Genomic DNA, 14,769 nt, shown 5'->3' with positions numbered 1-14,769 from the left:
CCTCACCAACCCGCCCATTTACTTTCTCAGTTCAGTTCATTCCAGTCGCTCAGTCGTATCCGACTCTTTGCGACCCCATGAATTGCAGCACGCCAGGCCTCCCTGTCCATCACCAGCTCCCGGAATTCACCCAAGCTCAAGTCCATCGAGTCAGTGATGCCATCCAGCCATCTCATCCTCTGTCGTCCCCTTCTCCTCCTGCCCCCAATCTCTCCCAGCATCAGAGTCTTTTCCAATGAGTCAACTCTTCGCATGAGGTGGCCAAAGTACTGGAGTTTCAGCTTTAGCATCATTCCTTCCGAAGAAATCCCAGGGCTGATCTCCTTTAGAATGGACTTGTTGGATCTCCTTGCAGTCCAAGGGACTCTCAAGAGTCTTCTCCAACACCAGTTCAAAAGCATCATTTCTTCGGTGCTCAGCCTTCTTTACAGTCCAACTCTCACATCCATACATGACCACAGGAAAAACCATAGCCTTGACTAGACGGACCTTTGTTGGCAAAGTAATGTCTCTGCTTTCAATATGCTATCTAGGTTGGTCATTACTTTCTAAATAACTACAATTCCCTGCCCCCCCCCCCCCCCCATGCACTTACATACTTTGAAAACTTTATTACTACAGGAAATAACATCATAAAAGTGAACAGTTTTGCTTTGGCATTGTGCCTGTGCAAAACAGAATTCTAGTTAAGATTTTTCATTTTAAAAAACATATATTCCTGCTTTAGGTCTTTAAGATTGGGATGATAAAATTTAGGAGTTTTTCAGAGAAGAACAAAAAAGCTTACCATTCTGTATGTGAGGGTCTACTTTAAGATTATTTCAAATGTTAAATGTTAAGTATGTCAATACAAGAATAAGTTAAAGATCTTCAATTAAAGTTCTGTCTGTAAAAATATAGACATACTATTCTTAGTTGCTTAATTATCAGTATCACAAGGAACAAAAATAAAATGGTGAAAAAATTAAATGTTACCAGGCATCTTTTTCATTTGTATTTAATACTTTTGTTCAATAGTAAAACCAGAATGCCTTCGATATGTTTTTAAGCCTGGAAGAAAGTAGGTTCCTTTGAAATTAGATTTCAGCAATGTGGTTGAGTAGTGAATTTAAACAATTCACAATGCTGACTTTCAGTGCTTCTGAAAGCAGGAAGTGTATTCCTGACATGCAGAAATATTCCAGCCCAAGAACATCCCTACTGCCGTATGTGGTAAGAATTTCTCACCAACTCACAAGCCACTTCTGTAATATACTGAATAAGCAGAATTGGTCTTTGTTGAACATTTCCAATTGAGTATCAAAGAACTTTGTTTTGCAGTGTCTTATAAGTAATTATTAGCTTATGCCTTGGAAGGAGCCTGGCACATCATGGGTGCTCAAGGTTTATTGAGAGAAGAAATAACAACTTCTATATAATCTTTTAGGTGTGATTGTAAAGTTTGTTTTTCGGATGCTGAGTTAAATATTCTGACTCAGCTTATTAATGGTTTCTTTAAATAAAATTATTTATATCTGGTGCCGTGTTGTGCTCAGTTGCTCAGTCATGTGCAACTGTTTGTGACTCCATGGACTGTAACCCGCCAGGCTTCTCTGTCCATGGAACTTTCCAGGCAGGAATACTGGACCGGGTTTCCATTTCCTACTCCAGGGGATCTTCCTCACCCAGAGATCAAACCCAGTCTCTTGAGTCCTGCATTGTCAGGGGGATTCTTTACCACTTTTATTCTACTGCCCTCCTTTTAAAATTGCTACTTGGAATATTAATCTTATGTTTGCTCTTATGCTAAGAAAAAAAAATTAGGGTTAATTATTAAGGGTTTAATTACAAAGGGTTAGGGAGATACTGTAAATTTAGAAAAATAAGAAAATGAATTGTGAGAAATTGGGGTTAGCAAAATTCAATGAAGAGCTTATTATCATTCAAATTTTCATTAACATTTTGAAATACTGATTTTTTCTGAATTTGAATCTTCTTTTCTTTTGATTTTAAGCGACTAAGAAGATTGTCAACCAAATATAGAACAGAAAAGATTTATCCCACAGCCACTGGAGAAAAAGAAGAAAATGTTAAAAAGAACAGATATAAGGACATACTGCCATGTAAGTTTAAAATGCCATTAAAGGAACAAATGGATATGCTAATTAATAGTTTTATACCTTAAACTAGCTTTCTTCTTCCTAATGAGTTCATTTGTTAAGAAAATAATGATGAGCTTTTCTTTCAAGTTACACTACAAGATAATAATTTGTGGTTGTGCTTGCCTTTCCTTATGATAGTAGATTTTGTTGTTGTTATTTTACTGTTCATTTTTTTCCCTTTAAGTGTCATAATTACTCTGATACTGCCCCACTTTCAAATCTGAAAAATCCAAGTAAAAATATCTTTTGTGGACTCCCTGTTCAGAGAAATTTTTTATAAAAAATAAAATAATACAGACATAATTCAATAAGTATAATACATTTTATAAAATGCTAAAAATATTAACTCATCTATTTTCTATTCATAAGAACTATAATTGATTAATTGAGCATTAAAAATGAACCATGAAAAAAAAAATGAACCATGATTCATGCTTGTGTGTCTGCTGTTCTTACTAGTCTAAGAGCATGGTATGTATCTCTGAGGGCATGCCTAAGACTGATAGCATTATATTCTAATAATGATAATATAATTATATTCTTAAACAGTATAGTTTTCTATCAGAATGCCTTTAACTGTAAAAGTTAAAAATTTATATCATACCTGCTGTCTTTTAAAGCTGCCAATAGTCTTTCTCTTTTCCTTCTTATCTAGAAATCTGTACATTCCAGGATACCATTCTCTCAACTCTCCTTTCATCCTTTTTTTTCTAGCTTTATTGAAGTATAATTGACAAAATTTCATTCATTCCTAAAGTTTATTCTCTCTAAAATGTCCTTGATAAATTTTCCAGTGACTTTAATTATCATATTCGGTAGTCTTTTATTACTATTGTTGTTGTTGTTAATTAGTGCTTATTCTTTTCTGTTAACTGTTTTGATGTTGTTGACCAGTCACTATTTTTTAAATTTCCTTCTTCTATAATAACCCTTTTTCAAATTGCCTCATCCCGCACTTGTCTTCTTCCTTCTTTCTTACTGTCCTCTTTGCATAAATTTAATCCTTCATCTTTCTGTTGTTATTCAACTTTACTTTCAGATATGGGATCTGTGGGTGGCTGGTAGCAGCACAGTTATAAAGTGGCAACAGAGCATAATAAAGAGCTCTGACTGGAAGTTCAAATCCTGCCTCTGTCAACTGTTATCTATGTAATTTTGGATGTATCCTTTCTGTGCTTTGGTTTCTTCATCTTCAAAATGGAGATTAAAATAATAATTACCTTAAAAGATTATTTTGTGCATGTACAATGCTTACAGTTGTCCCTAGCACATAGTAACCACTCATTAAGGTTTTGGAAAATAAATTCACTTTTCTTACCAAACCACTTCAGAGTAGTGAATAGTATGGGTTTCTGAACAGTTCTTTTAAATTAAGCAATATAATTTTGAGGTACTCTTATTATGCTCTGGAATTAATGTTCAGTTCAGTTCAGTCGTGTCCAACTCTTTGCAACCCCATGGACCACAGCACGCCAGGCCTCCCTGTCCAACACCAGTTCTTGGAGTTGACCCAAGCTCATGTCCATCGAGTCAGTGATGCCATCCAACCGTCTCATCCTCTGTGTCTGTCTCCTCCTCCTTCCTTCAATCTTTCCCACTATCAGGGTCTTTTCAAATCAGTCAGCTCTTCACATCAGGTGGCCAAAGTATTGGAGTTTCAGCTTCAATATTAGTTCTTCCAATGAACACTCAGGACTGATCTCCTTTAGGATGGACTGGTTGGATCTCCTTGCAGTCCAAGGGACTCTCAAGAGTCTTCTCCAACACCACAGTTCAAAAGCATCAGTTCTTCAGTCCTCAACTTTCTTTATAGTCCAACTCTCACATCCATACATGACTATTGGAAAACCATAGCCTTGACTAGACAGACCTCTGTTGGCAAAGTAATGTCTCTGCCTTTTAATATGCTGTCTAGGTTGGTCATAACATTCCTTCTAAGGAGCATGCATCTTTTAATTTCATGGCTGCAGTCACCATTGGCAGTGATTTTGGAGCCCAGAAAAATAAAGTCTGACACTGTTTCCACTGTTTCCCCATTTGTTTGCCATGAAGTGATGGGACCGGATGCCATAATCTTAGTTTTCTGAATGTTGAGTTTAAAGCTGATGTTTTCACTCACCTCTTTCACTTTCATCAATAGGCTCTTTAGTTCTTCTTCACTTTCTGTGATAAGGGTGGTGTCATCTGCGTATCTGCTGCTGCTGCTCAGTCGCTTCAGTCATGTCTGACTCTGTGTGATCCCATAGATGGCAGCCCACCAGGCTCCTCTGTCCCTGGGATTCTCCAGGCAAGAATACTGGAATGGGTTGCCATTTCCTTCTCCATGTGCATATCTGAGGTTATTGATATTTCTCCCAGCAATCATGATTCCAGCTTGTGCTTCATCCAGCCCAGCATTTCTCATGATGTACTCTGCATATATAGCTGAAATAGCTCAAATGGAATTCCATCACCTCCACTAACTTTGTTCGTAGTGATGCTTCCTAAGGCCCACTTGACTTCACATTCTAGGATGTCTGGCTCTAGGTGAGTGATCACACCATCGTGATTTTGTGTTGTGAAGATCTTTTTTGTATAGTTCCTCTGTGTATTCTTCCCACGTCTTCTTAATATCTTCTGCTTCTGTTGGGTCCATACCATTTCTGTCCTTTATTGAGCCCATCTTTGCCTGAAATATTCCCTTGGTATCTCTAATTTTCTTGAAGAGATCTCTAGTCTTTCCCATTCTGTTGTTTTCCTCGGTTTCTTTGCGTCGATCACTGAGGAAGGCTTTCTTATCTCTCCTTGCTGTTCTTTGGAACTCTGCATTCAAATGGGTAGCTTTCCTTTTCTTCTTTGCTTTTGGCTTCTCTTCTTTTCACAGCTATTTGTAAGGCCTCCTCAGACACCCGTTTTCCTTTTTTGCATTTCTTTTTCTTAGGGATGGTCTTGATCCCTGTCTCCTGTACAATGTCATGAACCTCCATCCATAGTTCATCAGGCACTCTGTCTATCAGATCTAGTCCCTTAAATCTATTTTTCACTTCCACTGTATAATCGTAAGGGATTTGATTTAGGTCATACCTGAATGGTCTAGTGGTTTTCCCTACTTTCTTCAATTTAAGTCTAAATTTGGCAATGAGGAGTTCCTGATCTGAGCCAGTCAGCTCCTGGTCTTGTTTTTGCTGACTGTGTAGAGCTTCTCCATCTTTGGCTGCAAAAAATGTAATCAGTCTGATTTCAGTGTTGGCCATCTGATGATGTCCATGTGTAGAGTCTTCTCTTGTGTTGTTGGAAGAGGGAGTTTGCTATAAGCAATGCATTCTCTTGGCAAAACTCTATTAGCCTTTGCCCCGCTTCATTCTGTACTCCAGTGCCAAATTTGCCTGTTACTCCAGGTGTTTCTTGAGTTCCTACTTTTGCATTCCAGTCCCCTATAATGAAAAGGACATCTTTTTTGGATGTAAGTTCTAGAAGGTCTTGTAGGTCTTCATAGAACCATTCAACTTCAGCTTCTTCAGCATTACTGGTCAGGGCATAGACTTGAATTACCATGATATTGAATGGTTTGCCTTGGAAATGAACAGAGATCATTCTGTCGTTTTTGAGATTGCATCCGAGTACTGCATTTCCGACTCTTGTTGACTATGAAGGCTACTCCATTTCTTCTAAGGGATTCCTGCCCACAGTAGTAGATGTAATGGTCATCTGAGTTATATTCACCCATTGCAGTTCATTTTAGTTTTCTGATTCCTAAAATGGTGACATTCATTCCTGCCATCTACTGTGACCATGTCCAATTTGCATTGATTTGTGGACGTAACATTCCAGGTTCCTATGCAATATTGCTCTTTACAGCATCGGACCTTGCTTCTGTCACTAGTCACATCCACAACTGGGTTGTGGTTTTTGCTTTGGAATGAAGAGAGGGAATTAATGTGCACACTCTTAAAGAAACAGTGTTTCCACCTTGTTTTTTTACCATCTGAGGAAATGAATCTCAAACAGCTTCAGGTTTCTGTTTTCATATGTTGTTTCATTCATTCATTTTACAAGAAGCTTTGAACATATACTATGTGCTGCAGAAAACAACCTGACCAAATACCCTGCCCTTGTAGAGCTTATAGTGTAGGCAAGGCAATGAACAAGTCAAATAACATGTGTGGTCTCTCAGAGTGGTTAGTGCTATTGATAATAATGTAGCAGGAGTTACAGAGAGAAAACTGAGAATAGGAGGAAGCTTTATTAATTTTAACTAGAGATAGATGGGGAAGTTCAGTGCTGTTCCACTGGTCCTCTGAAAAATAAAAGCCTTGCTTTGTATTGTTTGCCAGTTTCTTTAGGAAATGAATTATTTACCATAATCATCAAAACAAAACTGAGGGAGGTACTATTGTATGCCATTTTGCAGATAAAAAATTGAGACAAAGGTTAAACAGCTTCAGTTCAGTTCAGTTCAGTTCAGTCGCTTAGTTGTGTCCGACTCTGAGACCACGTGGACTGCAGCACGTCAGGCCTCCCTGTCCATCACCAACTTAAATAGCTTGCCACACAGCTAATAGTGTGGTGAGAATTTAAACCCGGGCAGTTTGTATCCAAAGCATTGGTTTTCAGCCACAGTGATTTTGCTCCTAAAGGGACAGACATTTAGCAATGCTAGACGTGGTTTGGTTGTTTGGTTATTACAACTAGGATGTGGAGTGAGCAGGCTGCTACTGGCATCTAGTGGGTAGAGGACAGGGAAGCTACAGCATCCTACAATCTGGAGGCCACAGCCTCCTCACAACAGAGAATTAGCCAAGGTCAAATAAAAATTAGCGCTGAGGTTGAGGAACCTTGCCCTAGCGTCTGAGCTCTTAAACATTGTGCTATAGGCAGAGTAGCAGTACCTTTTTACTTTAAGTTATTTAAGGTTTGATAGGTCAGTTTCCAATAAATTTCTAATCATTTTAATTTGGAAAGTTAAATTAATAGTAATAGTTTTTAGAGATACATATTTTCCTTCTGTCATAAGAATAGTGCAAATGGACAATTTCGAGTATTTAGCATGACCAGTGCTTGCAGTTTATTTTTTTGTTTTTTTAAACAGCCTTATTGTGGTATAATTTACGTATCATAAAGTTGACCCGTTTTTAAGATGGGGACTCTTTATACTGTTGATGGGAATGTCAATTCATTCAGCCACTGTGGAAAACAGTATGGAGTTTTCTCAAGAAACAAAAAAAAATAGAACTATCATATGATCCAACAGTTTTGCTCCTGGCTGTATATACACAAAAAAACAAAAACACTAATTTAAAGAGATACATGCATCCCAGTATTCATATCAGCATTATTCACAGTTGCCAAGCAACCTAAGTGTCCATCAGCAGATTAATGGATAAAGAAGGTGTGAACAGTCTCTTCAAAGCGTTCGCAGTATTTTTTTAATTGATTTTTTATCCTATTTAGTTATAAAAGTTTTCTATATACCCCAGATACAAGTCTTTTTTCAGATATTATGATTTGCACCTCCCCCCACCCCCGGCCCCCGCCCCCTCTCCAGTTTATGGTTTGTCTTTTCATTTTCTTAGTGGTGTCTTAATGCACACTTTTAATTTTCATGAAGTCCAGTTTATCCGTTTTATGGGTCATGCTTTTCATGTTCAGTCCAAGAACTCTTTGCCTAATCCAGAATGACAAAGATTTTCTTCTGTGATTTTTCATTTCATTCCTGTAAATATTATAGTCTTAGCTGTTGCATTTAAGTGTATAGTCTATTTTGAGTTAATTTTTAATATGGTGTCAGGTAAGGATCTAAAATAATCTTTCAGCACGTGGCATTGTTCCAGCACCATTTGTTGAAAATTATCCTTTCTCCTCTGAATTGCCTTAGCTCTTCTGTTGGAAATAATTTGACTGTAAATGTAAGAGTTTATTTCTGAACCCTTAATTCTATTTCATTGACACCAGATCACAGTATCTTGATCGTTGTAGCTTTATAGTAAGTTTTAAAGGCAAGAAGTGTTCTCCTAAAAAATTGGTTTGGTTATTCTCAGTCCTTTGCATTTCCATATAAATTCTGAGATAAGCTTGTCAATTTCTGCAAAAATTCCTACTGGAATTTTAATAAGGATTGTGTTGAATCTATGGATCAGTTTAAGGATAATTGCAATTTTAAACCATATTGACTCTTTGAATCTAAGTGTTCATCAACAGATGAATGGATAAAGAAAGTGTTTATGTCTATATATGTGCTGTGCTTAGTCGCTCAGTCGTATCCGACTCTTTGCAACCCCATCAGGCTCCTCTGTCCATGGGGATTCTCCAGGCAAGAATACTAGAGTGGGTTGCCATGCCCTTCTCCAAGGGATCTTCCCAACCCAGGGATCGAACCCAGGTCTCCTGCACTGTAGGTGGATTCTTGACCATCTAAGCCACCAGGGAACCATATATATAAGACAACTCTGTTTATTTAAATCTTTAATTTCTCTCAGCAGTGTTTTATGGTTTTCAGTGTACAAATCTTGTATTTCTTCTTGTAAAAAGTTTTTATGCTGTTGTGAATGGAATTATTTTAATTTTATTTTCAAGATTTTTGTTACTAGTATATAGAAATATAGTTCATATTTGCACATCGATATATTTTTTTTTTTTTTTAATCCACTGACCTTCGGAGAGAGAAGCCTTCCAGGCCACAGTCCCTGGGGTCACAAGAGTCAGACATGACTTAGTGACTAAACGACCACGACCTTCCTGGACTCATTTATCTTAGTAATTTTTCTGTGGAAATGTTAGGATTTTTTACATATCAGAATCATGTCATTTACAAATAATGATAGTTTTACTCCTTTCTTTCCAATCTGAGTGTCTGTTTTGACTTATTTCACTGGCTAAAACCTCTAGTATAATGTTGACTTGAAGTGGCAAGAGCAGACATTATTGCGTTTGATCCATTAAAAGTAATTTCATCACTATTCAAAGATCACTTAGGTTTTTCTCAGGCTATCTGGGAGATTTGGTTTATTTTATGCTAGACCACTGAGACCAGGCCTATAATTAAGAAATTTCTGGATACTCCTGTGTCAAGGATGACCTGTTGCTTTTGTTTGTTGAAAGGGCTAAAACTGAGCTGGCTAGCCTTTAGAAGTGATGGATCAGGGTATTCTGCCTATTCCAATGTTATTATGAAGATTCTTTTATTTTTCACACCTAGGATTTATCAATAGGTGTGTGTTTTCTTGGAGGCAACAATATATTTATATATTGTTTGGTGTGTGTGTGTTTATTTGTCGTTGGAATAGATGTTTGTTGAAGAAGAAAAAAGCTACTACTTTAAAGAGCCTCCTGTGTAGCGAATACTGGTTTTATCTATTTGGAAATGGCTCCTGGGAGACTGCAGAAGCAGGCAGCAAAACCATGAAATGAAAACAATAATTTCTTTCATATTCTTTAAGTTATTTCTCTTCATGTTTATGCTTAATAGAACCACTGATAAAGAGTATTAAAATACACATACTATGTTATACACAGCATAATATTGATTTTTATATTCTCAATCTAGTAGTGACTAGAAAATTTGCCTGTGCCTTAGAGTGTTTAAAAAAAAAGCCATTAAAAAATTCTTATTCAAGTATAGTTGATTTACAATGTTGTGTTAGTTTTTGCTGTACAATAGAGTAATTTAGTAATACATATACATTTTCATAATCCTTTTCATTATGGCTTATCACAGGATATTGAATAGTTTCCTGTGCTATATAGTAGGTCCTTATTGTTTATCCATCCTATATATAATAGTCTGCATCTGCTGATCTCAAATTCCCAATCCTTCTTTCCCCTTCCACTCTCCCCCTTGGCAACCAGAAGTCTGTTTTCTATGTCTGTCAATCTGTTTCTGTATCATAGATATGTTCATTTGTGTCCTGTTTTATATTCCAAATATAAGTGATGTCCTACAGTATTTTTCTCTTTCTGACTTCACTTGGTATGATAGTCTCTAGGTCCATCATGTTGTTTCTAATGGCGTTATTTCATTAAAAAAAAAAAAAAATCACATTTCTGTGCCCCATCTTGAACTGACTGAATCAGACTTACTGCAGAATATGGGACTCAGAAATCTTGCTTTCTAAGTTATTTTCCCCAGCCCCTCATTGCTGTATGATCAGCAATAGATGAAATGAGAGTGGCAAAATGTTGAAGATGGGTAGTAGATAGATGAAGTTCATTATACTGTTTTATTTTTATATACACATAAAATTTTCCAGAGAATTTTTTTAAAAAATTTCCCAACTTGTATGTAGCAAGCAGCTTGGCACCAGTATTGGCTATCATTTGGGAGCCACTGTTCTCATCTGGATTCACAGTCCCCAGAAACATTTACTAAGGATTCAATGGTCAGCCAACTATTGTACAAAGTCTTTGTCTTTGAGATACTTTGTATTAATTGGAACCTATCATTATTGGTTCAACATGGTATCAACATGGTAAGAAGAAGCATCATATGGTTATTTAACTGCCATTGTACTAACTTCAGAATTGTTCTATTATCATTTACCCAAAGCATAGCATTTTTTATATGTACATTTCTGATCTAAAATGGCTTTTTAAAAAAGACATGTAGGATGTAATGAAACAAGAAACAAAGCATTGATACACATGTATGTATTCTCTTTCCTGGAAACATGGGAAGGGGATAAATAATTTTAATTGGAAACTAGTATGTCTTTCTTATATATCTCTTCCTACATATTTCCAAAGAAGATTTCACCAAAAATAAATAAATAAAATTAGCAGAACTGGACCTTTATATTAATGTATAAATTCAGTTTGTTGACTAATAAATTAATTATTCTTCTTAAAATGTTTGCTAGGGGACTTTTTTGACATTCCAGTGGTTAGGACTCCACACTTTCACTGCAGGGTCACAGGTTCAATTCCTAGTTGAGGAATTAAGATCCTGCATGCCATGCAGCGAGGCCAAAAAACAAAAAGTTTAAGTTTATTTGTATTTGTTACCATTTCTGTATGTCTTTTTGTATTTTAATTGCCTTTAATAATTGTCCCTGGATTAGAAACAACTGAAATGATTGTGGCATGTTACATGTTATTCAGTTTAGTTCAGTTCAGTTCAGTCGCTCAGTCGTGTCTGACTCTTTGCAACCCCATGAATTGCAGCCCGCCAGGCCTCCCTGTCCATCACCAACTTCCGGAGTTCACTCAAACTCAAGTCCATTGAGTCGGTGATGCCATCCAGCCATCTCATCCTCTGTCGTCCCCTTCTCCTTCCGCCCCCAATCCCTCCCAGCATCAGAGTCTTTTCCAATGAGTCAACTCTTCACATGAGGTGGCCAAAGTACTGGAGTTTCAGCTTCAGCATCAGTCCTTCCAAAGAACACCTAGGACTGGTCTCCTTTGGAATGGACTGGTTGGATCTCCTTGCAGTCCAAGGAACTCTCAAGAGTCTTTTCCAGCACCACAGTTCAAAAGCATCAATTCTTCGGCGCTCAGCTTTCTTCACAGTCCAACTCTCACATCCATACGTGACCACAGGAAAAACCATAGCCTTGACTAGACGGACCTTTGTTGGCAAAGTAATGTCTCTGCTTTCAATATGCTATCTAGGTTGGTCATAACTTTCCTTCCAAGGAGTAAGCATCTATTAATTAGGACCATGAAATTAGGTGATCCTACTACTTTAGTAGGATTTCATAGGCTCAAAGTCTAGCCCCAGATACTTACTAAGTACAAAAGAAAAGATAGTAATTTAATGGTGGAGGTACCAGCTGACACCAAATTAGCTGAGTGAACACTACCCAATAATAAATATTATTTGTCAAGTGAAGTATTCAGCACTTTTCATACGTCATCTAATTTATTTGTCACTTTTACCTAATTTTTTAAACTTAATTTTCATAATTTCTTATAAAATATGAAAGTTAGAGTTCCTTAAAAGAATTTTGACAAACTAATGTATTAAGTTTTAGTGCTTATTAAAAACTGTAGACATGTAAATCCTAAACTCTTGTATAGTAAATCTAAGATGATGCTCAGGACTTTATATTTTTAAAAGAGGTCCTGAATATTCTGATTCCTACTTTGAAACACAGCTTTACAATGAGACCCACTTCCTATCAATATGATGTTAGAAATTACCCTGCTTATACTTAAAAGTCAGTTTTCATTCATTTTAAGTAAATAATTTTAGTTATTTAATCTTATTTATGGTTCATTAGGGAAAAAAACTTGTCTGCTTATAGGACGTTATTTTAAAAATCCCTTTTTTTCCCTGTAGTTGATCATAGCCGAGTTAAATTGACTTTAAAGACTCCTTCTCAAGATTCAGACTATATCAATGCAAATTTTATTAAGGTATGTATTAATTTTAAATGGTGTTTCTCTGCCATATTTAATGACTTCCTACAATACTAGTTTTATTAAAAAATTTTAAATTGCCTAATGTGATGCCAACGGTGAAAGAAGTAAAGTCACAGCCATGACGTATTTTTATGTTTTCTGTCTAGCATCCTTATTAAAGATTTTTGCTTAATTTTATGATAGTGGAGATAAAGTTTTTTTGTTTGTGTGTTTCTTCTTTTGTATTGAAGGCTTATTATAAACACCTTTGTTGCTGATTAGTTGCTAAGTCATGTCCAACTTTTGTTGACCCCCATGGACTGTGTAGCCTGCCAGGTTCTTCTGTTCGTGAGATTTCCCCAGGCAAGAATATTGGAGTGGGTTGCCGTTTCCTTCTCCAGGGGATCTTCCAGACCCAGGGATCGAATCCACATCTCCTGCATTGGCAGGCAGGTTCTTTACCACCAAGCCACCTGGGAAGCCTTTACTGATTGCTAAATTGTCTCGTTTGTTATGTACACAAATGTACTTAGTCATTTCTGTTAATGAACCATATAGGGTATTTATCAGTAGAGAGATTCAGACTGCTACTTGAGTAAATAAGACTATTTTGTTCTGTTACTCTGTGCTTTTGAATCTATTTTACAGTATTTTGTTGAGAAAAATATTAAGGTGGTAAGAGTTATATGGTAGAATTAATGTCAACATTGAAGAATTATGGTTCTAAATAAAAGCTTTTCCTGAAAAGTCAATTTTATTACAAATATGGCAGAGCCCAAAACTAATAGTTAAACAAAAACTAATACATAGGGACTTCCCTGGTGGTCCAGTGGCTAAGACTTCCCACTCCTAATGCAGGGGTTCATTCCCTGGTCAGGGAACTAGATCCTACATACTGCAACTAAAAAACAAACAGAAAGCTCCCACATGCAGTAACAAAGATCTTGAGTGTTGCAACTAAGACCTGGCATAACCACATAAACAAATAAATATGGAAAAAAAAAAACTAATACATAGTTCATTCTTTCAGATATAATTGAGGCTTATGTTCTTTTATAAGGACATTTGTTAAAAGTTCTAGTTTTTAATTGCACCTAATAACACTGGCTCACTGAATGTACTGGTTTAACATTTTAGTCTGCTAGTTTGTTTGATATATTCTTGGGTTTACTATTAAAAGTATATTTAGTAGGTGCTTAAACCAAAGACAGCTATGGAAGAATCTAGCTAAGAAAGAACTATTAGCTAGTTCTAGTCTTATTTTTTAGAATTGATGCATGCTTTTAAGTTTCTGCTAGTTAGTTTTGTTGACTAGGGCTTTCAATTCCTAGGTAACTAATAATTTTTAAAATAGCATAAGGAGGTTTACTTTTGAATTCTATGAACCATGTTTCACCAGAAGCTGAAGTGAAATATATTTTGTCATGCTTTTATACGTTATTAAAGAAAAATTATTTGGAAATTGTTTAGCTGAAAACAGCATTAATGCTAATAACATTTGAAAACTTAAAATTTAGGTAGAAAATATTTTTGGTAATCATAATTTGTATGCTTTTAACTTTTTTAGGGTGTTTATGGGCCAAAAGCATATGTGGCAACCCAAGGACCTTTAGCAAATACGGTAATAGATTTTTGGAGGATGATATGGGAGTACAATGTTGTAGTAAGTATTGTATGAAATGGCATGATTTTCTAGCCATAATGATGTGTTAACTATATCCTACAATATGACTTTTGAGCCATAATGTTATGTTAACTATAGTTAGTTTATTAAAAAGACAGAAACTGATGGCTAGGTTGTCTTGTTAAATTTTGAGAAATTTGTTGAAATATTTCAAGAATAGAGTATGGCAGTACTTTAAATCTTGGTTTAAGTTGGTAGTATAAGACAACTACCAAACACTGATAGATGGGTGGAAGGACATCTATGTGATTAAAAACAAATATTGTCAAATGTTAATGGTAGAACATAGATGGTAGCTATACAGTGTTTAGTGTAAAATTATTTCAACTTTGCTGTATGTTTGAAACATTACATTATAAAACTGTTGGGATGGGAAAGCACATGTAATAACCTTCATGTTTAAAGACAGTTACATTCAACCTTTAGTAAGCAAAGTATTTAATAGTGCTATTCTATTCAGTAAATATCCTGAATGCATTATTTTAATTACAAAAGATATATCTGTAAGATTCAAAAAATTCAGTTAAAATCAAATACATCTTGTTATTTGAAGCCAGTTTAACTCATACTTTTAATATTAAACGTACTTTTTTTGACAGGCCAGGTATACTTCTTCTCAGAATAAAAATA

At 35.9% G+C, this 14,769-nt stretch overlaps 1 protein-coding gene across 3 annotated transcripts in view; it reads left to right on the top strand.

The window, feature by feature from the left end:
* Positions 1-14,769, top strand: part of PTPN12 (protein tyrosine phosphatase non-receptor type 12) — a 91,314-nt gene that overhangs the window by 38,396 nt on the left and 38,149 nt on the right. For 2 of the 3 annotated variants that reach the window (XM_070787230.1, XM_070787229.1), the window contains exons 2-5: positions 1,994-2,102; positions 12,394-12,470; positions 12,784-12,904; positions 14,023-14,118. In XM_070787230.1, coding sequence (XP_070643331.1) covers positions 12,454-12,470; positions 12,784-12,904; positions 14,023-14,118 — 234 coding nt within the window. In that variant the 5' untranslated portion in view covers positions 1,994-2,102; positions 12,394-12,453. The remainder of the gene's footprint in view (positions 1-1,993; positions 2,103-12,393; positions 12,471-12,783; positions 12,905-14,022; positions 14,119-14,769) is intronic. The other variant, XM_019958618.2, reaches the window with a different exon arrangement.

This window comes from Bos indicus, chromosome 4 (genome assembly GCF_029378745.1).
Source record: "Bos indicus isolate NIAB-ARS_2022 breed Sahiwal x Tharparkar chromosome 4, NIAB-ARS_B.indTharparkar_mat_pri_1.0, whole genome shotgun sequence".
NCBI classification, from domain to species: Eukaryota; Metazoa; Chordata; class Mammalia; order Artiodactyla; family Bovidae; genus Bos; species Bos indicus.
Note: the sequence above shows the minus strand (reverse complement) of the source record. Positions and strands in the feature narration are given on the sequence as shown.